The following is a 25,060-nucleotide window of genomic DNA, read 5'->3' as shown; positions in this document are numbered from 1 at the left end:
AAGGCTTGGGTTACAAAGCAGACAAGCTCTGTAGAAAATAATGGTGTTATCTGTTATCCACTATTTAACCTGTGCCATATAGCCTTTTTTCAATTTCCGCCATAAACAATGGTAGTGTTTCTGAAGCAAACACAGCAGTTTTACCAGGGCAGGGCAACACTACATTATAATTTCATTATTTCTTTGTGCGCACCACAATTTGTTGTGTTTGCTGGCCTCAAAGTTTGTGTGCATGCTCACACCTTAGGGGGAGCATTGGTGAGGAGCATAGATATGCTGGCAGCAGTCTTTTACTCCAGTGGTTTTGGCAATAAGTTATCCGCTGCAAAAAATCACTGTATCACTCATATCCCAAAAAGGCTATGACTGAACTAAAACTTACTGCAACCACTGTCAATGTGCAGTATGGGGCACAGAGATAAGTAGTACATGCTCCCAGCAGGGAATGTCTTGGGCTGCTGCCAAATGAGAAGTTATAACTAGGGGCAGCACAATCTCTGAAAGAAAAAATATTCTATTATGTCCCTTTGAAGGCCAGCACTGAGATATATCCTTGTAAGTGAGGAAACAATGACCGAATACCTACTAAGTTAAAGCCTGTAGTTTAACCAACTTGGCATTAGTAGTTCGAACACTAAAAAAGATGGGTGACCAATCAATTAACAGTTTGTCCAAAGGAACAGTAACACCAAAAAATTAAAGTGATTTAGAGTAATACAAATATAATGTACTGTTGCCCTGCACTGCTAAAACTGGTGTGTTTGCTTCAGAAACACTACTATAGTTCATATAAACAATCTGCTGTGTAGCAATGGTGGAAATTGAAAAAAGGCTACAATGCACAGGTTAAATAGTGGATAACAGATAACACCATTATGTTCTACAGAGCGTATCTGCTATCTGCTGTGTAACGTGAGCCTTTTCTCTTTTGCATGGCTGCCCCCATTGCTACACAGCAGCTATAAACAATAGTAGTGATTCTGCGTTATATTTTTATTACTTTAAAACCATTTAATTTTTTAATGTTACTGTTCCTTGAACGGAGTATGTTTAGAGCACTGTATTCCAACATTTTCAACATAGTGTTATCCCAATATAATCTGGTCTTAATTTCGGATAGGTATGTGTTCATTACAAGTCCCACCACCAGTGAAGGCTGAACTATTAGACCTACTATTGCATTACAATTATGACCTACCATACAAAAAAACGTTAACAATATTTTAAATACATACAAGTGGCCTGGGTATGCAGAAATTTATTGAAACTCCGCCTGTGGGGAAATACAGATTATACAACATACAAAATGTCTTTAGTTTACAAACAACAATACTGAACACATTATATAGCTTTATAAATCGGTTATTTTTGACACCACGCCAGCTCCCAGAAATTCCACTGATAAATTCAAATTCAAACCACCTGAGTTCAATTTAAAAAATTAAATAACTGTTCATAATTATAAAACTGTAACACTGAACATTTCCCATAGAAAAACGAGGCAAAAACATTCTGTCTGTAAAATAAAATTGTGCAACAGCAATTAGAGCACATAATCACTGCCCAGACAGTCTGATGAGGCAGGGGACCCAAAGCTTATTACAAGTGATGATGAAGGGGCTGTCTTAATACTGTGGTGGTGGGAGAAACTTGAATAAAAAAAAAATCACGTCAGATTATAAATAATTGGACTGGGTCTGTTTTGGGAGAGCAACCTCTGCATGGCTGTAGAAATAGAATAAAAACCAGGTCATGACACTAAGATAGGAGGTAGCCTCCTACTACTGCCAAATAAAATAGGTAGATTAAGAATCCAGAAGAGTCTTATAGCTATGTAACAAGTAAGCAATGCTCTTAAAATGATTAGCAGGGTTCTGTCTTCCAGAATGCACCCAATGGAAGTGAAAGACAATGTCTTCTGGTGATTTATGAAGAGATTGGTTCCAGCTGGGTTAATAAAATTTAAATAAATAATCTGGCTTCTTATTCTGCCATGCTTTGCTAATTAAGACCTGTCTTCCCCCAGTGAAATGACCACGTGAAAAAATAGAGGTTAAAAATAATGTAGGAATCAGTATAGCAGGAACTGGCAAGTTGCCCTTTTGTAAAAACCATATCATTTTCTCAAATGGTTTCCTCTCTATTTTTGGTCATTCAATTCAGAATTTTAGTTTCATTATCAAGCCTGTCACTTTCCATAAACTTTGTCATGCTTTCCTAAGTGACTTGTAAATTTCCCTAAATAGCGTTATGGTAAATGAAAGGGTTTCACGCAGAAGATAGCTGCAAAATATTTCAGTGCTTTATTTGTGTCACGACATGTTTCGAGCTGAGCTCTTTTTCAAGTGAAAAAGAGCTCAGCTCGAAACATGTCGTGACACAAATAAAGCACTGAAATATTTTGCAGCTATCTTCTGCGTGAAACCCTTTCATTTACCATAACGCTATTTTTTGAATATATGCTTCATTGGACGGAAGCAAAAATGATAAGGGTCAAGATTTACTGAAAATTTCCTCGACTGCCTCGTTTACAATTGTAAATTTCCCTTTCATGGTTTCCTGAAACTTGCCACCTCTGCACATCAGTTTTTGAAGAATTATACAGTAAATGTTGGACAAAGTAATCACCCTGCATTATCTGATGCAACCTCCACTGCCTCCCCACCAAAATCGAACAGAGCTTGTTCTTCCACACTGCCTTGTGCCTGAATATCCTCCAGTAATTTCTGTGGGTGCTGTAAAAATACTACCAGGACAGTAATGTTGTCACTGGAACCACCTTCTTTGGCTACAGTCACCAGCCTTTCTGCAACATGTTGCCAATTTCCCCCACTCTCCTGCAGATAATCCAAAACCAAGCCAGGGACCTCTGGTGGTGACACAGTGTCATAAAATCCATCACAAGCCAACACCAAAAAGTCCTCTGTGCCACTGAGTATTTGAGAAGTAACGTCTCCCTCACCAGACACAAATGGTTTCTGGTCAATGTCACCTAGAGAAAGACAGCACAAGGAGAAAGACAGTTTAGGAAAAAAAAATGTTCCTAAAATCTATAGGCTGCTCTGTTATCGTATAATAAATCAATAATGCAGGTACAGTAGAAATTGGACTTAAAGAACTTTTTTTTAAAAAAGTTATAGATCCCAGTAAAGGAACATACTAGCAATAAAAAAAAGTTGGGATTGTCAGCATTGTTTATGGATACAGACTTTTTTAATAAATTGTTTTCTAACTGATCAGAGCCTTGCAACTAAATAGTAGAAGAAAATAGAGAAGAAAAGAGGAAAATTTAAGAGATATGAAGCATAAATTACAACAGTTCACAAAGCTCACTTACTGTGTAAGAGACAATTATTTTCATGCAATACTTCTAGCAGCTGGCAACTCACCAATAGCCCTGGATACAGCAAGTGTACCATTTACCCTCCAGCATCCCATAAAAGCCACACAGCCACCCAGAGATTCAATTCTCTCACGTTCATCCTGTAAATGTACAAGAGCTACATGACATAGCACTCCCAGGAGGCAGGCAAATTACAGAATACAAGCAAGAGAGGTCTGAGAGGGAAATTCTAATAAAATGTAAGAAAACAGGGATAGAGAACCTGCAGCATTCTAGCTGTTGAGCTACAATAATTTCTCCAAGTAAAAATATCAAGAGCTGTAGTTCTGCAACAGATGGAGCACATAGTAGGGTTTATCTCTGGGCATCACTATACCCTGAACACACAGAGAATTGATGGCCCTGTGTCTAACTAGGTTAAGACACATTAGTACAGTAGAACCCCGATTTTATGTCCTCAGATTTTCGGTTTGATATGGTTTTGTCATGTTCCTATTCACGTCAGCTGCTTTTTTCTTTCCCAGGTTTTTATGGTTTCCCAGAATTTATGATGTTTTGACATAGCCCCTGGAAATTGTAATTATCAGGGTTCTACTATATGTAACCTGTGGGACAGAAAGGTAATAGCTTACCTTTCTCTCTGGTTTGTGGGGATCCATCAGTGTCACGTGACTACCCTGCCGTACAAGGAGGGCTTGAGAATCCCCTAGCCAGGCCACATGTAAGTGATCTCCCTCCAGAAGGGTACACACCCCTGTTGTGCCACTCCGCAACCTCTAAAAACGGGACAGGAGTAAATATTAATCATAAAAATCTCTAACCAGGGACTCCAGTCTTGAAACAAAATAAAATAAACGCCATTCTCCTCAATAACCAAGTTCAAAGTCCTAAAACACAAAAGAAAGACCCATGCAATTGTGTACTTATTTTGAAAAAAAAAAATCTAGTGTATGGTTCTATACAACTGCTGTCAACTTGTTACTTGGATAGATGGGGCAAGACTTATTTGCTAATGCTTAAGATGAGCAGCATGCATTATTATATGAAGCAATAAAAGCATCTCAAATATCAGGATTGATAGTATTACAAATATTCTTTGTGTTTTTAAAGTGAAACCTTAAGTTTTGGCTGGCCAAATTTCAACCCAAACCCACCTAACTGACAGTCAACCCATGGTTTCAGGTCAAGCCCCAATCACTAGCGCTAATGTAGGTACTAAGTTGCACAAGTGCAGTTGCCAATAACAACTCAAAATTAGTTTTGACCTGTTTGCTACATGCAATTCTGCACCTCTTACTGATTTATACAGTACCATTGGTTTGCTTTTTCCCATTCAACCAACCTTTCATCTACATAGCTTTATTAAATGGCACTAAGCAATAAAATACTGTCCCCCACCATAGGCACAAGTTAATATAGCCCACACCCCAGTTGAGGAAACAACATTTTGCCCCCAAAAATTGTGCCTCTTCTTCCTGTTTGCTATATATGCGTATGTGTGTCACGTAGAAGTGGTGTACAGTCATATGAAAGAGTTTGGGAACCCCTCTTAATTATTTGGAGTTTTGTTTACCATTGGCTGAGCTTTCAAAGTAGCATCTTCCCTTTAATATATAACATGCCTTATGGAAACAGTAGTATTTCAGCAGTGACAAAGTTTATTGGATTAACAGAAAATATGCAATATGCATCATAACAAAATTAGGTTCATAAATTTGGGCACCCAACAGAGATATTACATCAATACTTATTTGAGCCTCGTTTTGCAAATGTAACAGCCTCTAGATGCCTTTGTATAGTATTTGATGAGTGTCTGGTTTCTGGATGGCAAAGTTTTTGACCAATTGGCCAACATAAATACCTTTTCTCATGATTGGAGACACCTGCCTATGAAGTTCAAGGCTTAACGAGCTAATCCAACCAATTTGGTGTTGCCAGTAATCAGTATTGAGCAGTTACATGCATTCAAATTAGCAAAATTAGAAGGGTGCCCACATTTTTGCACAGCCAGTTTTTCACATTTGATTTAATGTCATACAACTGAATACTGCTTCACTAAAAATCTTTATTAAGAAAACACCCCAGTTCTCAGATGTTCCTGGGAAATGAAAGACATATCACGGTTATCTTTTTCGTTGAAAGTGAAGTAAATTATTATGCAGGATGAGAGGGATTCCCAAGCTTTTTTATATGACTGTACATCAACCCCAAGCTTAATTTACATGCACGTACATAGTAAGCAAATTGGAACACTTAGGGGCAGATTTATCAAGGGTCGAATTGAAAATTTGAAATTCTAATTTTAGAGTTTTTTATGGTCAAAACTGTCAAATTTGACTAGGGAATTATTTACATTGGATTTAAGTTTTTATTTAAAAAATTTAAATTAAATTTTCGAGATTTATCATACTCAGGCCCTTTAAGAACTTAAATTCAACTATTCGCTGCCTAAAACCTGCCGAATTGCTGTTTACGTCAATGGGAGATGTCCTGGGATCAATTTGGAGTTGTTTGCTGCCTTCCTGAAAATCGAGTTTTTACAATACAAATCAAATTCGATTTCAGTTTTCGGGCCGATCATAATAAAAAGAAAAATAGATTTTTTAATACATTTTGATTGGTCGAAGTTCATCAGAGTTTAAAAAAACCTCGCACAAATTTGACATTTGAGCTTTGATAAATGTGCCTCTTTCTTTTTTTTTGTAACTTAAAATTTTTATTAAGAATAAAATTATCCAGAAAAGAAAAGAGAAATAAAGCAGTCCAAGCTTGCAATATCGCATGTACACATTACAAAAGTGGGTGCCAAATAGCACATGAGCATTAAACATTGCCGCAAGTCTGTATTACAAGCTAAGATCGTTCTGGACATTCTCATACATGCTAAAACAGTAACATAGAAAACAGAAAACAAAAGAAAAAGAAAAAGAAAAAATAAAAACAAAAAATAAAGTTCTACCTTACAAGAAATATTCTCCATAGCAATTAATAAAAAATTGGACTGCACATTGCTTAGTAACTCAGATACCAAAGCAAAGTCCACGTCTGAAGCGAACATCGTGAGTTAACGAAAAATCAGGAATCTATACAACTTACAGCTCAACATTTGCCACCCAGGAGAGCGCAAAAATAGTTAAGGATTTTGTGGTTTCGCTAACATCTCGTAAGGAGCCCAAATAGCTAGAAACTTATGTGTCCTGTTCTGAGTATAAGCAATCATGTTTTCAAAAGCCATATTCGAAATAAGTCTTCTATGAACCTCCTGAACAGATGGGGATTCAACCGATTTCCATTTAGCCGCTAACGTAATACGAGCCACTGTTAATATATGGTTAACCAGAACCTGCGATGAACTAGAAATCTCCTCAATAGGTTTGCCTAATAGGAAGGTGATAGGGTCTTTCACCACATCTGTGCAGGTAACCTTCGAAATTATACTATGGACGTCGAATGTGCCTCTTTCTATGTACTAGAATTTGCCCTAACAAAGTCACCCACGCCAGGTGGTCCCTCCCAGTGAAGGTGGCTAAGCCAATTTTTCAGGCTTCTGCATGGAAACATATGAATCCTAAATATACAGCTTATTATAAACATTAGATGTGTGAGATTATTATTGCTATAAAGATATCAAGAAGACAATTATAAAGCATGCCAGGGCAGTTTTTTATAAGCTGTACAGAACAAGTCAACTACCAAATCCACCCCTCACCTCTCTTTTTGCTTTCTTCAGGAACATGGCATCTGTCTTTTGGAAAGACTCCCTGAGCGATTGTGCTGGATCCTGTTTGAGTCCCTCATGACGTGCAACATTCACATGTACGTACGTGGAAGCATAATTGGCTGCATCCACTCCCCCATGCCCATCAAACACAGCAAAGTATGATCTTGGAATACTGTCCTAAGAAAGAAATATGTTATTTAATCATTATTCTGCAGTTAAGGTGCCTGACCAACGTGTCTAGTATACAATACCCAAAATGAAAAACATGTTTTTTTTTTTTTTTTACAGAATATTAGTTAGTCAGCAGAAACACACATGGACATCTAACTGCAGTAACAGTACAGGTACGGGACCTGGTATCCAGAATCTCTCCGTAATTTGGATCTTCATACTTTATGTCTATTAGAAAATCATGCAAACATTAAATAAACCCAATAAGCTGGTTTAACTTCCAATAAGGGTTAATTATATCTTAGTTGGGATCAAGTACAAGCTACTGTTTTATTATTATAGAGAAAAAGGAAATCAGTTTAAAAAAAATGTGGATTATTTGGAAAAAATGGAGTCTAAGGGAGATGACCATTCAGCAATTCGGCACTTTCTGCATAACAGATCATATACCTGTATTCACATCAAGTCCAGTAAAAAGGTTGTCTTTTATTTTCCATTAGACATCCCATTTTTTAACATACCCTTTGAAATTTTTATTAATTTATAGTTACACAATTTTTATAATGATTTTAAATATAATGCATTACAAATGCAGTGATTTCTGCTCAGAAAGAATACGACCCCAACACAGAGTAAAATCAGTGCTGGAGAATGGAGTAGGAATTTATTCTATAAACCATCAAAAGGGTACAGCACTCCTAATACATTCATCAGGCTAGAGCAGTTCCATAACAAATGAGTTACTGCAATTCAAATTATGCAGCTGCCAAGGACCAATATTTCTGAGCTCATAGAATACCTTTATGCCAAAGAGGGTGTTGAAATCTTGCAGAATGACATGTCGATCCTCCATTTTCCTGCGGGTGTTTCGGATGGCATGGACAGAAACACAGATGTCACGCGGAGGTGGTGGAAAGGGGGGCAGCTGCTCAAGCCACTTGCTGATGACGTCTTGCAGACATTGAAGGCAGTAATGTAACAAGGCCTCTGAGCACAGAACTAAAGGGAGAGAAGCTTACAGTCTGTACATATGTAATAAACAGGTACCATACAGCTCCAATTTCACATGCACTCTGCAAAGATAAAGAGGGTCCATGTAACAAACTGATGGCTGTCCTACTTACCTTAAAGGTTTTAATTATTTTGTGAAGCTGCATACTACAGGCAGAGCAGACTTAATCTTACTTAGGAGGTGACCAGTTTAACACATTAATGGGGACTACGTAACAAATAAGTGTTGCACACATCTATTTAAATTGTTACCTACAGATTACATTTTTTGCAGGTTTGATTTTCCTTTCAAGGGAGAGTAACAAAAATGGTTATGTAAAGCACTCAAATCATTTTGCAGTTAAACAGACATACTTAACAAATTTCCCTTTTAAACCAAAATGCTGGCATGTATAAACTTCTTGTGCTTTGTTATACAAACATTTGATTTTCAAAGCTTACAATAAAATTCACACACACCTGAATTTGCAGAGTTTAAATGCTTGCTGTACATTACATTGTCATATGAAGAAGCTAATTGGTCATGCAAGACCAGAATTAAGATATGAAGTCCAGCGGTGACGTCTTAGGAGTCATTTAGAAAACCTGCTCTGTTTCGGAGCACAGAAACTTAAGGTGATCCGGATGAATATATTGTTGCCTATGTTCGGCAGTGAAATCTTTATGAGGTGCGGGAAGCACCTAGAAACCCCCTTCCCACAGGTCCGGACTGAAAATTAAAATAGGCCCTGGCATTTCAAGTACACAGAGGCCCAATCAACCCAAATAGGGGCCCAAACAGCCCCCACCAGCCCACTAAATGGTGACTTTCTATGGGACCTTATAGCAGCCCCTCTGGCATTTGCCAGAACCACAGATTGCCAGTCCGGGCCTGCCTTCCCACATTATTCAAAAGGAGACAGAAAAGATAGACTGAAGACAGACCACAACAGCACCAGATTTCCGGTATGCACCCTAGCTATACTTATTGCAAACATTTTAAATTAGTAGGTTAAATAATATTAGAAAACCATATAATTATAAAAAAAAAAAAACTATTTACCTTAGCCTACATGTATATATTGTTCATATAATTGTTTATGAAGGATATTGAAAAATGTTCGTGCTTTGAATAACTTTGAAATAAACACCACTTGCAGCAACTGCCACTATTATTTGGAAGGGTCGCTGAATTATACTTTCCACTTTTTCAGCAGCTGGTATGTTGCTTTCCAACACAAGAGGGCGCTAGTGTTGCACACGATTGGCTCATTTCTTATTGCGCAACAAGGGGAGACTCCCTAAAGCCTGCACAAATACTGCATCAAAGGAACCAGTGCAGATGAGAAATCAAGTAACATGGCAGTGAATACAGCTGAAAATTTACAGATAAATGGGAAACGTATATTTTTTTGAGCAAATAATATAGCTCATGAGGTATTATTTCATAAATTGTTTTCCATGCAAGTGCAAAAAGGCAAAAACCAGTAGAAATAAAAAGATGAAGAGTAAGGGCAGAGAAACGCAGTCAGATTCGGGGAGATGGCACTCGGAGCCCTTTGTTTTCCGAAGTTGCCTGACGAGGAAACTTTGGGGCGAATTCAGAAAACAAGAGCTTTGAGTGCCATGTCGCCGGCGATTTACATTCTAGCCGGCGGGAAGGCAGTTTGGGGAGATTAGTCGCTCCGAAGAAGAGGAGATTTGTCGCCGGGCGACTAATCTCCCTGAATCTGACCATGTGCCTCTGCCCTAAGGGTGTTTAGAATGCTGTTGCCCTCCAGCAGACATAAATTCACAGTTTGTGTATAATTTGGACCTGGGGTATTCTGGATAATGGATCTTTCCGTAATTTGGAGTCTACTAGAAAATCATGTAAACATTAAATAAACCCAATAGGGTGGTTTTGCTTCCAATAAGGATTAAATTATATCTTAGTTTGGATCAAGTACAAGGTACTGTTTTATTATTACAGAGGAAAAAGGAAATAACTTTCAAATTTTGGATTATTTGATTATAAGGAGACAGCCTTTCTGTAATTCGAAACTTTCTGGATAACGGGTTTCCAGATAATGGACCCCATACCTGGACATCCACAAACTGCAGACTGTAAAATTGGGATACTCCTCTACACTAAACTAAGCTCACTTGTCTTATCCTGTCCCCTTCCAAGTCTGCAAATAGGAACTGTCCCTGCCTAAACAGGAACAACAGATCTCAACAAAGTCATGTGCCTGTCACTAGAATGAGAAGCTGGTTGCTTACTAAGGCTCAGTAGGTTAGTCCAACATGTAATTTGCATGCCTCTTTACATGGCTTTCTTTCAGTATGGGACCCCAGTTTTATGATACTCACGCTCCTCATTTCCTCCATTTTCCTCTGTTGATTCTTGTGTCTCTTTCGTCTTTGCAAATGAAGACAGGTCTCCTTGCAGTGTTTGATGGACAACAGATTGGGTCAGGAAAGCAGCAATATGTAAACGAGTAATCCTGCCGACAAAACATTCAATATTTATAATACATCCGGTTTAACAGTTGTGCAATGTAATATTATGTATTTATTTTAGGCAGTTCAGATATTATTATTAGCATGTATTTATAAATTGCCAACATATTCAGTAGTGCTGTACGATAAATGGGTAATAACCGAACATACAGATTTATATACAAAGAAACCAATAATCAGTACAAGAGTTGAAGAGGGCCCTGCCCAAACGGGCTTCCAATCTAGTGTTTATGCCCATTTTTTAATTAAATCCAACTGAATTAGCTTACGTCAATAAATGTGGTATTTTTTCCCATTTAAAGAAAAAATAAAGCTGACCATATATTATAAGAATCACACATTTGGTGAGGTCACTAAATGAGCACATCTTCATCTGATTTGGAAATACACATCCAATAGTTTGGCCCACAGGTCAAGGATGAGATCATAATAAGGGCTAATCAAAACCAATTGGGGCAGAGCTGCATTAATGGACAGACACAGTCCTCAACCAACAACATTTGAATCCAGATAGATTAGATTGCATGCCATTCATGAACTTTGTCAGATGAGACAAACAGTTACCCCTAATAAATGCTCTCCCAGTCAGCTTACAGAGGACCCGGAAGATGGATGCCGTGAAGTCCGCTGCCAGAATCTGTGACAAGGGGCAAGTTTAAAGTATGGGGCATTTTCCCGGGGGGCAGTTAGCCTGGGGGGAGGAGGGGTACGGGTTTTTTTCTACATGGTTTCCTTCTCCTTTAAAGTCAGTGAATGGTACTGACTGGTAGAGAAATGCAAAGCAGGAAATAGTGTTCTGCCTATTATGTTAAGACATCCATTCAGTATTTATAAATGACATTGGCTAACTAAAGTTCCCCTAGACGCAAAGATTTTTCTTTGGTGAACGACCGATTATAGTGCAATCCAACCAATCTGTCAAATTATTGTGAGGTTAGTGGGAATCGAACGATCATACATTTTAAGATTTTTCATCCTACATCTGTCAGAAAATTGATCTGCCAGGTTAAAAAATTTTCACGGGTCACAGTGAAATCTATCGATGTTAGCAGGGTCAAGCAGGCAGCTTTCCTAGCAATATTGCCTGAAATGGTCTTTTTAGTTGATGGACAAATCGTACAAAGATCTTTTAAAAATCTTTACATCTATGGCCAGCTTAACTATAATGAAAACATTCTTTCTTTTACACAGCCTATTTATTTACCCAGTATCATTTTTATACTGTACAATTCCTTTAAAGGGATGGTTCATCTTTCAGTTAACTTTCATTATGTTACAGATTGGTTAATTCTAAGCAATATTTTAAGTAATCTTCCATTATTTATTTTTTGAATTATTTTCCTTTTTCTTCTCTTTCCAGCTTTCAAATGGTGGTCACTAATTCCATCTAAAACAAATGCTCTGTAAGGCTACAAATGTATTGTTTTTGCTACTTTATATTACTCATCTTTCTATGCAGGTCCTCTCCTATTCCAATTCCAGTCTCTTATTCAAACCAATGCATGGCTGCTAGTGTAATTTGGATCCTAGCAACCCAATTGCTAAAATTGCAAACTGGAAGGCTGTTGAATAAAAAGCTAAATAACAAACCACAAATAAAAATGAAAAACAATTGCAAATTGTCTTAGGCTCACTCTACAACATCATACTACAAGTTAATTTAATGGTGAACAACCCCTTTAAGCAGCAGGTTCAACCATCTCCTTGGATACCCGCTTACACCAGACTTTCAGTTTCCATGCCAGTAAATGGTGATAACTTTGAAAAGTATAGCTCCCTGTTAGAGACAGTTCGGCAAATTTGAAAGCATTGTAGACAGTCCCATTGCTAGTTGGTGAGGCAGAGCATACCATGGGACCCTTGGCCAGAATGGAGGCATTGCAAGAACTAAGGCTGCCTCTTGGTCTATGTTTTTTCTCTTCGATGTCATGATATGTTGCAATCCTCTGTGTACTCAGAAAAACACTCATTGATTTAAAGGGATACTGTCATGGGAAAAAAAAATTCAAAACGAATCAGTTAATTCTGCACTGAAATCCATTTCTCAAAAGAGCAAACAGATTTTTTTATATTCTATTTTGAAATCTGACATGGGGCTAGACATATTGTCAATTTCCCAGCTGCCCCAAGTCATGTGACTTGTGCTCTGATAAACTTCAATCACTCTTTACTGTTGTACTGCAAGTTGGAGTGATATCACCCCCCTCCCTCTTTTCCCCCCTAGCAGCCAAACAAAAGAACAATGGGAAGGTAACCAGATAACAGCTCCCTAACACAAGATAACAATAGTAAAAACCCATGTCTCACTGAGACACATTCAGTTACATTGAGAAGGAAAAACAGCAGCCTGCCAGAAAGCATTTCTCTCCTAAAGTGCAGGCTCAAGTCACATGACAGGGACAGCTGGGAAATTGACAAAATCTCTAGCCCCATGCCAGATTTCAAAATTGAATATAAAAAAATCTGTTTGCTCTTTTGAGAAATGGATTTTCAGTGCAGAAGTCTGCTAGCTCTATTAACTGGTGCGTTATGAAAAAAACATGTTTTCCGATGACATGATCCCTTTAAGCTCCATTCTCCAGGATTGAAATAAATCAGTCTAAAAAGCCGATTTGTCTTGAAAATAAAATGCCTCTAAGCCTGAAAGGTCTCAATCCAGTCCATGATTGGCTGCCTTAACGGGCCAGTGCTCCTCTGTGGAAAAAGAAACCAGTCTATATAATTTCACTGCCATTTACTTGGCAGGCATACCTAAACTAGAATACTGCGTGTAAATATTCAGCAGCCCAGGCCTGTTCAGGGTATGCCTCTGCTTCTTGTTGAGGAATGCAACCTTGAAACAGATGCTCTGGATCCATCAACTAGTCACAACTTGCCTCTCACCTCTTCTGCGACTGAAGTGTTGAAATCATATCTCTACATATCTTATCTTTCTTACTAGAAAAAAAACAAGCAGCAATTCCTCGATACTTATACAGTGGTGTGAAAAACTATTTGCCCCCTTCCTGATTTCTTATTCTTTTTCATGTTTGTCACACTTAAATGTTTATGCTCATCAAAAACCGTTAACTATTAGTCAAAGATAACATAATTGAACACAAAATGCAGTTTTTAAATGAAGGTTTACGTTATTAAGGGAGAAAAAAAACTCCAAATCTACATGGGCCTGTGTGAAAAAGTGATTGCCCCCCTTGTTAAAAAATAACTTAACTGTGGTTTATCACACCTGAGTTCAATTTCAAAGGTTATAAAGCCATTTCTAAAGCTTTGGGACTCCAGCGAACCACAGTGAGAGCCATTATCCACAAATGGCAAAAACATGGAACAGTGGTGAACCTTCCCAGGAGTGGCCGGCCGACCAAAATTAACCCAAGAGCGCAGAGACAACTCATCCGAGAGGCCACAAAAGACCCCAGGACAACATCTAAAGAACTGCAGGCCTCACTTGCCTCAATTAAGGTCAGTGTTCACGACTCCACCATAAGAAAGAGACTGGGCAAAAACGGCCTGCATGGCACATTTCCAAGGCGCAAACCACTTTTAAGCAAAAAGAACATTAAGGCTCGTCTCAATTTTGCTAAAAAACATCTCAATGATTTTGGGAAAATACCTTGTGGACCGACGAGACAAAAGTTGAACTTTTTGGAAGGTGCGCGTCCCGTTACATCTGGCGTAAAAGTAACACAGCATTTCAGAAAAAGAACATCATACCAACAGTAAAATATTGTGGTGGTAGTGTGATGGTCTGGGGTTGTTTTGCTGCTTCAGGACCTGGAAGACTTGCTGTGATAGATGGAACCATGAATTCTACTGTCTACCAAAAAATCCTGAAGGAGAATGTCCGGCCATCTGTTCGTCAACTCAAGCTGAAGCGATCTTGGGTGCTGCAGCAGGACAATGACCCAAAACACACCAGCAAATCCACCTCTGAATGTCTGAAGAAAAACAAAATGAAGACTTTGGAGTGGCCTAGTCAAAGTCCTGACCTGAATCCTATTGAGATGTTGTGGCATGACCTTAAAAAGGCGGTTCATTCTAGAAAACCCTCAAATAAAGCTGAATTACAACAATTCTGCAAAGATGAGTGGGCCAAAATTCCTCCAGAGCGCTGTAAAAGACTTGTTGCAAGTTATCGCAAACGCTTGATTGCAGTTATTGCTGCTAAGGGTGGCCCAACCAGTTATTAGGTTCAGGGGGCAATTACTTTTTCACACAGGTTTGGATTTCTTTTCTCCCTAAATAATAAAAACCCTCATTAAAAACTGCATTTTGTGTTTACTTGTGTTATCTTTGACTAATCTTTGATTAATAGTTAAATGTGTTTGATGATCAGAAACATTTTGTGTGACAAACATGCAAAAGAATAAGAAATCAGGAAGGGGGCAAATAGTTTTTCACACCACTGTATATAGAATATCATCTTTCTGTGGTGTGCGGCTATTTTTTTTTTTTTTTTTTTAATGTCTAATCTGGAATGAATATCACTGGAGAGAGGAAGTCGTTTAGGAAATAGCAGAAGACAGGAAGCAGCTTTAGTCCTTTTACACAGGAAGCCTGTATCTAACTACTGGTGGGAGGGAACGTGGCCACAAAAAGCAGAGACAGAGTTCAGAAATATTCTTTGTGTTTGTTAGTTCCTTGAGAACAATGGGAAACTGTTTTCATAAGTAAAATGTCATTTCTGTAAAATAACGGTTCATGAAAAAAATAAGTCCAGGTATAGGATCCCTTATCCGGAAACCCGATATCCAGAAAGCTCCATTTTATCCAAATTTTTAAAAATGATTTATTTTTTCTCTGTAATAATAAAACAGTAGCTTGTACTTGATCCCAACTAAGATAAAATTAATCCTTATTGAAAGCAGAACCAGCTTATTGGGATATTTAATGTTTAAATTAATTTCTAGTAGACTTAAGGCATGAAGACCCAAATTACTGAAAGATCCGTTATCCGGAAAACCGCAGGTCCCGAGCATTCTGGATAACAGGTCCCATACCTGTATAGGTTACTGTACACACTGAGTGTATAATTATTTACACTGGTCGATCACCATTTATATTAGTCCCTGCCCTAGTGGCAGTTACAGCCCAAGGTCCCGGTCACATTCACACCTGCAAGGCAGAGCTGTGAAGATGGAAGCAATTTGGGGTATCTGAAGTTGAAGTAGCCAAAAATGTACCTAGAGGTTATTTATCAAAGTTTGTGAGTTTTTTTTTTTTTACCTCGAATAATTTCACAACTCGAATGTTTGCTTATTTATGAAAAAAGTAGAATGTAAAAAAAACTCTATTGAATGCAATCTGGGAAAAAAATAGAATACCTCAAGATTATAAGATAAAAAACATTTAATACCTCGAATTTATCGAGTTTTCAAGTGCAAACCACGGTAAAAAAACCCAAAAATCATGAAGGCAAAAACATCTTCAAATGGTTAAAGGGACCTCTGCCATTGACTTCTACATGACCTCGACAAGTTTTATCTGTAGAATTTTTGGATTCGGGCTTTTAGCAGCTTCGGGGCATAATAAATCTCAAAAAATTTATGGGGTTTTTTATCCCAAAAAATTCATGTTTTTTTTAGTGAAACTACCCTCAAAAAACTAATTTTTTGGGAACAAACAACTTGAACCTTAATAAATAACCCCCCTAATAACACAGGTTACATAGTACCCTGCCCAATACAATATTATTTTATCTGTTATGTGCTATGCAATCTGGGCCTTTTCTCTCTTTTTCCAATTTGAATGGCTGCCCCCATGGCTACACAGCAGCTTGATTACGGTATATAAACTATAGTTGTCTTTCTGAAGCAAACACTCCAGTTTTACAAGTGCAGAGCAACAGTACATTATAGTTTAATTACTTTGATACAATTTTAGTTTTCCGTCTTACTGTTCCTTTAAAAACAGAGGCGTCGGAGTTGGGTAGGATTTATGTACCAACTCCACAGTCCTGATGCATGGGTCAATATTATCAGTAGTTAGTAATTCTGTGTATTCATACAAGGAAAGAAGCAAATAAATTCACAAAATGTAATAAACCAGTGTCCTCCAGTGGCTAACCTCATTCAAAAAAATCATCTTACAGCTGTGCAAGTTTTCCGCTACAGGAAATAAACAAATTATACTAACATCAGGTTATCCTGAATGTTTTAAATTAGATATAACTGATGCCACACTAAGCCACTGCCACCCTCCACTGCCTGGCAAAGAGATTCAAGGTCTGATGCAACTGCCCAAAGCAGCGAATATCTGCAACAAGGGAGTATTTTACGAGGGTTGGAATGTCAAGCATGAAGATTACACAAGGGATGGGCAGGCTCCAGCATTTCTAGGCAGGTCACTACAGGCAGCTGCCCCCTTCTATCTTTCTTGTGTGTCAGGATCATACTGAATTATCGTTTCTTCTGATTTGATTACCATTTCTTAACAATGGTAGAGTCGCTCAAGCAGAACTTGAGATCTTTTTCTTCCTCAGTTTAAATGGAGCCGCATCTCATCATTGTGTGTCAGGAAATATACACATTTTTAGGAGAAGAAAGTATCTATAAACATTAAACATGTTTGGTGGTGTACAATGGAAAGGAATTCTCAAAAATACCTTTAAGACCCAGCTCAATATCAGCACCCAAGGGCAAGAAACAGGCAGAGCAAAAGAAGCAAGTTTGGCACACCAAGAGAATTTTTATGGCAAATGTTATAACAAAAATTGCACCTTGAATTGATGTAGTAATAAGTCAGTATTTATTCTGTGATTTTTTATGGCCTAAGTAATCATACTAATCATGTTATAGATTCCTCTCCTTTTGCTATTGAATGGTAATTTTAGATATATATACATAACCCATCAGTTTTCTCTTTTAATAATTTAATTAATAAATTAATTTTTTTTAAAATAATTCATGGGCAAATTAAATTAATTTTATCTTAATTCATAGCATTAGGGTTTAATAATTCATAATAATGAACTCATTTGGCCATATAAATCATGATAAGTAAGTTGCAGCACCTTTAATAAACATTTCCTTTGATCATGCACAACAATATATTTTGTTCCCATATATGGTAAGGAAAGGGCACTATCGGTAATGAAATCCTAATGATGCGTTTAGTGTCATGATTGTGCTGGCAAATGAGATGGGTTTGCGGGGGGTGTGCGTCTTGCGCATGGGTCTGCACCTCCCGACGTCAAGCGTTCTGATGATACGCTGGACCGTTTTAGCTGCAACTACGAATCAGAAGAATTCTAAGATCACGTGATAAAAACGTAATGACGCATTCTGACAACGAACCCGGAACCTATTTCTACAGCGTCTCCAAACGGATCAATTATTTTGCCTTGAGAAAGCTATCAAGCGAAACGCGTTGGCGAGTCGCTCAAATCCTGTATTTTAATTATTGAATCTTGGTGCTTTTACTGGGGTTGGATCTAATCCTTATTGCTACGGTTCTTTCTTTTATCTTAAACAATCTTCCTTCCATTCTAAGGGGCCGGTGATTTGTGGCTTATTAGGGTTAACTTAGTCTCTTTAAGATCAGGGCAAGTTAATTTACCAAGGCCACAGTCTCAGTTACCCTGTCCTGCCTTCCTCTTTGTGGTGTCCCAGACTTAGAAAACAACAGGCAGTTAGTTTTGGGACAACTCCACCTTCTTATATCTCATTATATCCTCTCTCTTTTCTGCTGACCGTAGCATTGGTATTATTTCTACCCAATTGTAGTCATTTTTTAATCTAATGGGATCCTTTCAATTAATTTAATTTCCAGCACTCCTTATATAAATACTAGCAATTGATTAATTTAATATACCTTCCTATGTGTTTTTAATAATCTTCACTTAATTCAAGCATCTTTTCCCAGTTAATTGCACTCCTTTGATGAACTTTGTCATTTTTATCCTTTTAGCTTTTTTTGGTTGATTTCAACCATGAATTGTTATTTATTTTGAGAATGATAATTAATTAAACTACTTAATGGGTATTATGCACTAATTGGCACTTTATAGTATTTATGAATTATTCCAAAATCAAGTAGTTGATCAATTAATTCATTAATTGATTGGGCACTTTTTTCACCTTTTTTTAACTTACTTATTTAATTAATTTATTTAAATCCTAAAAGATTTAACGTATGCTGGATACTGATTAGGTGGTTACCTACGGGGTACTTTTTTCTTTATAATTTTGAGCAAAAATTGCACCTTATTCAGTTTTTAGCTTGGTCTAAACTGCCACTGTTGCTCTGAAGACATGTTTTGGCCTTAAACTGATGCTATTCGTTAACTTTAATTCAGTAGAATTTGATAAAGAATTACTATTATTATAGGGGACATACTATTCTACTTTTTCAAATTACCTTTATCACATTGCCAATGTCACACAGGGGTGTCTGAGGGCCACTGGGGCTGCTGCTCGGGGGCCCTTCACTACAGTCTCCAAGATCCATCCTCATCTCCGCTGCATACTGCTTACCTCTTGCACCCCCAATTGAGGGCAGGGGGAATGGATGGTCTACAGGGTTTTTCCCGGTGTCTCATCGGCCCAGCCCAACCCTGCACATTGCCTGTGATGGCACTTTTTTTTTTTAACATGTTTAAAGGTAATGATAATATTTAGCCCATGGCACACATATATTTAAACTTCCTAGTCCCTAAATCTGTTACAAATGAGCAGTGGTTGTGTCCTATCACTCATGTCCCACAACCACAAATATATTTGGGTAGACAATCATATCTCTGCTCTCAGATAAAGATATTATGCAGTGCCCTGTCAGGTCAACCAAATCAGTGGATGCCCCACCTACGGATGAGCATTAAAGGGGAAGGAAACCTAGTTGGCGCAAAACCCCCCACCCCCCCTCCCGTTTGTTGCCCACCCTCCCTCCTCCCCCCTGGCCTACCCGTCCCGCTGGGCAAATGCCCCTAACTTGTTACTTACCCTTCTGCGCAGGTCCAGTCCAGGGAGTTCACCGACGACATCTTCTTCCACGCGATCTTCTTCCTGCTGTGAACGGCGTACGGTACGGATCTACTGCGCATGCGCCAAAAGTCACGCGCATGCGCAGTAGATCGTACCGGCGAAATGATCCTACTGCACATGCGCCGTTCAAAGCAGGAAGAAGATTGCGTGGAAGATGTCGTCGGTGAACTCCCTGGACTGGACCTGCGCAGAAGGGTAAGTAACAAGTTAGGGGCATTTGCCCAGCGGGACGGGTAGGCCAGGGGGGAGTTGGGAGGGTGGGCAACAAATGGGAGGGGGGGGGGTTTGCGCCGACTAGGTTTCCTTCCCCTTTAACCACATCTTGCAATGGGAAGTTCTCCTGTTTAGCCCAAGACAACAGACACATTTGCTTAGCGGTGCTAGTAAGGCTTTTGGGGATAATTTCCTTCAATTGTTCATGTTAAAAATAAAAACATAGTAAATAGATAGTATGTGCAAAATAAAAGATGTTTCTAATATATTTCAAAAATGGATTTCCATGGCTCATTTTTCGTGAAATAATAAAAGCTTCTTTATTTATTGTTATATTAATTGCATGTCAGCTTTGACACAGTGCACATTGTCATTACTACTGACCGGTTTCGTACCTCACGGTACTTCCTCAGAGTAGTACTCTGAGGAAGTACCGTGAGGTACGAAACCGGTCAGTAGTCAGTGACTTGAGGGGGGTCATGTGGTTCATAACTGTTTGCTTTTAAAATCTGAGCTGCATGCTGAGGATTAATTGCAAGCTCACTAAACAGTTATGTCCCATGTGTCCCCCTTAAAGTCTCTGACTAACTCAGAGTTAGAGAGCTGAAAAGCAGGAAGTTGGGTTATGTTCTGTTAAATTAGACATCCAGTCACTCCAGCCATTATACATTACATTTTTGGCTAACTAACTATATTAGCAACATTTTTTTATTTTGCACAGCCTATCTATTTATGTTTTTATTTGTATACTGAACTATTCCTTTAAAGCTGCCCAAAACGTAACTTTCACTGTGTTTTAGGAGGTGTATAATGCAATTATATTTGCTTGGGCTTCCACCAACAAATGCAGCACTGCTGACATTTGGCAGCACTGTATTAATGAGGGGCAGTATGTCGGCATAGCCAATTATTTACTGGAGTGCGATTTCATTGACAGTATGGCACTCAAGAACCAGTGCTGATCTATGGTGCCTGAAGAAGATCACAGTGGTCCATAATAAACAGCAAGGAATGTCATATTTATATGACGCAATACTACACAGTATCCAAATTTTGTCTCTGTAACAAAGGGGGATGCAGAAGCAACATCCCAAAGAATAAGCTTTGCTCATAACATTGAACTCTTGATAGTTCTGATGCAAAGTCAGAACAGTGCACATTTTGAATAGAAAAAATTAACATTTAGAACTCTGTAAAAGGAGAGAATACATGTTATAATGCCTCCTTGGTGGCATCAATAATCCTACTGGTCACAGCAGGGGGTACAGTATTTCTTACATATTTTCCATGCGTTGTATTCAGTCTTTATATGTTTTGGAAAAGAATCCCAATCTAGTCAATAATGAAAAGTGCTATAGAGGTGACACAGATGAAATCCATGCATACCTGTTCCCATGGACACCTGCTGCACCTCTTGTCGAACTGAACAAACCTTGGAGGACAATTAGAAATACAAGTACAGAGGGCACACTACCAGAGCAAAATACCAAACACAAAAGGAAACAAATCTTCCAGTTACTCCCTGCAAATACAAGAACAATCTGGAAACGCATCCTGGCTGGAGTTGCTGCACAACCACTTTATTCATTCCATGGTACCCTGCAGTTACCCAATATTTGTTCAAGTAAATAGAATCTTAAATAGCCCACTTGCTATGGGAAAAGAATACTTACAACTTACATACTGTTGGATTGCCAGAGGATTTGTAAGGCTTCAAAGTAAATGCTTAGTTAGTGCTTCTTATAACCAAGTAAGGATTATATAATTTGTACATAACAACTTGGACAGTATCGGTACTTTTTCACTTGATGGAAGATATAACAACAGAACAACCAGTAGCTATTAAAGATAAATTAGGCTTTCTCTGCTAGATTACACAGAACACTTATATGCTTTACTTAAGTTTAAATATAAAGTTTACATAAAGTGGACATATTTTGCCATGTATTGCTAGGACTAACAAACAAAAAGGGCCAATGAGTTAAACTCTGTTACAGGGTGCACTGCCTTGTTTCATAAGAAATCTGAATCTTATTTTAGAATACTTCTAGTGCAGGGGTGTCCAACCTTTTGGCTTCCCTAGGCCACACTGGAAGAAAAAAAAAGTTTTGGGGCCACACTTGAAATACACACAAACACAAACACTAACTTTTGATTTATTTTATTGTAAAAGTAAAAGAAAAGAGGGTATCATAAACCTAGTGGGATTTTTGACATTGTGAAACTAATGTATCAATATCTGGCTGAATGAAAGAAGTTGCAATGATCAGTGAATTCTCAAGGTGCTCACCAGATAATTTGGTTCTAATTTTACTCTCAGTGTGTTAATTCTTGAAAAAAGTTGCTCACAAATGTAAGCTCTGCATATATGCCCAGCATATCGGGTGATGCCGCTAAAGAATGCTTACCTGTCTTTGTAAGTAATCAAACACTCACTTGTTAACTGCTTTTCCTGCTCTAGGAAGCCACACACCGCACACCCCATGTAAAATTTACAGCACACATGCACAGAATTAGCGACCACGTACATACGCTCTCTGTGCGTGACATTGCAACATGACGTTTCCTGGATTGGCAGAAGTTCAAGCGGGCCGCAGGTTGGATATCCCTGCTCTAGTATTTCTGGGTGTCCAGACAGACTTAAGTTGACAAAACATGAAAATTGCCTTGTGTGATCATAACGCCAAACAAAATTAGCTTTGCCCCTCTGAAGCCAATTTCAATGATATGATGATTCAGCCCTTGGGACAGTGATTGGATTACATGGGGTGCCTCAACCACATATCTTAACCATGGTCCAATGCAGTAATTCGTCAACAGTATTTTACACCCCTTGCAATCATGAATGAAACAGGCCCTTAAAGTGGCAATAGAGGAGCACCAAGGGCCCACCGGAGAACCTGACAACTGTCTAACTCAGCACACATCCTCTACGAAGGTTTCCTTCTGGATCCACGGATCTCTAAAGATAAGAATAATTTGTTTTCAACAGGAAATTCAATTTTTCTGGTGCCAGGTACAGACCACTAAGCTAAGAAGTTGGTCATGTATGACATAAATAGGCAGATATTGCTTACTTTTTCAAACGACCCTGATAAATTGTAGAGTACTAGTATATAAGCTTTTCTACCCGTCTTTCACGAAAATGTTCTTCAATGGTAGACCTTAGAGTTATCAGACTAATCGCACTTCATTCTTGATGGATATTACAAGTGAGAAGAATACAAGCCAGCACTTCTTGCACCAGCAATAAAATTTTGAAAATGGGGGTATCCCAAAAGATTAGCTGGTGTGATTGCCTGCTCTCCCTTGTAACTTTGTACTATTTGGAGCACGGTGGCTCAGCCTGTGGAGGTTTAGAGAGCTCAGTTTACATGTAATGAGAAACTAGGAGCAGCGAGTTTACATTTAATCAGTAACTGTTACACTGGCCAGCACAGACCTAGTTGTAGGAGTGAATGTACTGCAAGGGGATAACATTATAAAGATTGGTACACAAGGGCTGTGCTTAGAAACCAATCATTCACCAGTAAAAGGTACATGACCTTCTTTACCTGGAGTAGAAGGTGCCCGTGCATTCTAACTCCCTCACTTCTGCCTGTTTCCAGCTTTCAAATGGGGGTCACTGACCCCATCTAAAAAACAAATGTTCTATAAGGCTACAAATGTAGTTATTGCTACTTTGCATGTACTCATATTTCTATTCAGGCCGTCTCCTATTCATATTCCACTCTCTTATTCATACCAATGCATGGTCGCTAGGGTAAACGGGGCCCTAGCAACCCGATTGTTGACACTGCAAACAGAAGAGCTGCTGAATAAAAAGCTAAATATCACGAAACCCACAAATCATAACTAAAAATGAAAAACAACTGCAAATGGTCTCGGAGTATCACTTTCTACATCATACTAAAAGTTAATTCAAGGTGACCAACACTTCTAAGAGCTGTAGGACCTCCATTATATAAAAAAAATGTGTTTATTGACACTGGCATAAATTATAAGCAAGAACCCATGGGCATGACAGCATTGCAAGTAGAATGTGAGGGGTCAGGCAGTGTGACAACAGCCCACACAATGATCACACTCATTTGTTTACTCAATATTTGGCAAAAAGCCATTCCCTCGCCCAACTCAAGCTTTGGGGAGACAGATACACAAATAAACAATGTAGGAAACGGGGGAACAGGCTGCTGGTGTCCCTGTCAGTGTCAGCATGTGTCGTGCTCACCTGTTTTTTAAAAACTTCAGCAACACCTCGGTGAGTTCTCCTTCAGCCTCCGCTTGGCTCACACAGCGGCTTTGAGGTCGCAATTGTTCGCCCTGGCCGGAGAGGTCGCGTTGGAGGGCAAGCAAGCTCTCCCGGAGAGCCCCGTCTTCCTGCTCCATGCCCAGGCTTAGCGGGAGCACTCAACGCACACTCCCTAACTCAGACGCTTTCAGGAAGTCTCGATGTCACATCCACGTGACCAAACTCCGGGCGGGAAGACGTGATGTCACAAATTTGGATTATTTAGGCGCTGGGAAGCTGCTACTTTTCTTATAGAAATGGATGGGGAAGGTTTAAGTGTAAAATTGTGATGGCAGAGAGCGTTCCAGTTGCTGCAAGCGGCGTAGGCGTATTATTGGGTTTTTAGCTGCGGAGGAGACGCAGTGTTGTGTGTACAAAAGTCAGTCAGAGGCAAAGCTGAAATGTAAAAGAGCTTGTTTATTCAATGACAGGGTGTGACCTCTCACCTTACACACTCAAATCATCCCCCCCCCCACCAGCTAAATTGTGTAGAAAGGCAGGCACTCCTGCAACACCCCAGGGGGCAGATTTATCAAGGGTCGATGTGAATTCGAGGGGATTTTCGAAGTAAAAAAATTCAAAGCAGTTTTTTGGATACTTCGACCATCGAATAGGATACTACGACTTCGAATTTACTATCACTTCGATTGGAAGTAAAAATCGTTCGACCATTCGATAATCGAAGTAAAAAAAACTTCGACTTCAATACTTCGCCAACTTAAACCTGCCAAAGTGCTAGGTTAGCCTATGGGAACCTGCCAGAGCATATTTAGAAGTTTTTGGGTTTCGAAGGAAAATCGTACGATTCGAAGTACGATCGTACGAAGAATAAAATCCTCCAACTTCGAATG

At 38.8% G+C, this 25,060-nt stretch overlaps 1 protein-coding gene across 2 annotated transcripts; it reads right to left on the bottom strand.

Annotated features, from left to right (window-relative positions):
• Nucleotides 1-1,242: 1,242 nt before the first annotated feature.
• On the bottom strand, nucleotides 1,243-24,546 carry ppm1f.L (protein phosphatase, Mg2+/Mn2+ dependent 1F L homeolog). 2 transcript variants are annotated; one of them, XR_005962052.1, is made up of 8 exons: nucleotides 24,150-24,546; nucleotides 10,578-10,711; nucleotides 8,035-8,234; nucleotides 7,053-7,241; nucleotides 3,976-4,119; nucleotides 3,390-3,483; nucleotides 2,543-2,992; nucleotides 1,243-2,234 (listed from the first exon to the last, which is right to left on the bottom strand). XR_005962052.1 is itself a non-coding variant. In XM_018262066.2 (7 exons), the coding sequence occupies exons 1-7, from the start codon at nucleotides 24,305-24,307 to the stop codon at nucleotides 2,625-2,627; spliced, it is 1,287 nt and encodes a 428-aa protein (XP_018117555.1). In that variant the 5' UTR covers nucleotides 24,308-24,546; the 3' UTR covers nucleotides 2,393-2,624. The 2 variants fall into 2 exon arrangements, 1 of the variants encoding a protein (XP_018117555.1); XM_018262066.2 differs by lacking the exon at nucleotides 1,243-2,234 and having other exon boundaries at nucleotides 2,393-2,992.
• Between the last annotated feature and the right edge of the window lie 514 nt (nucleotides 24,547-25,060).

The sequence above is a fragment of the Xenopus laevis genome, chromosome 1L (genome assembly GCF_017654675.1).
Source record: "Xenopus laevis strain J_2021 chromosome 1L, Xenopus_laevis_v10.1, whole genome shotgun sequence".
Taxonomy (NCBI): domain Eukaryota; kingdom Metazoa; phylum Chordata; class Amphibia; order Anura; family Pipidae; genus Xenopus; species Xenopus laevis.
Note: the sequence above shows the minus strand (reverse complement) of the source record. Positions and strands in the feature narration are given on the sequence as shown.

Bases quoted from the DNA above. Each gene is read 5' to 3' on its own strand.
- ppm1f.L (XM_018262066.2), bottom strand. From the start codon at position 24,307: ATGGAGCAGGAAGACGGGGCTCTCCGGGAGAGCTTGCTTGCCCTCCAA. The intron at 3,484-3,975 runs GTAAGCTATTAC...GTACATTTACAG, and splicing joins CCCACAAACCAGAGAGAAAG to GATGAACGTGAGAGAATTGA. The intron at 2,993-3,389 runs GTGAGTTGCCAG...GTCTTTCTCTAG, and splicing joins TGCTGTATCCAGGGCTATTG to GTGACATTGACCAGAAACCA.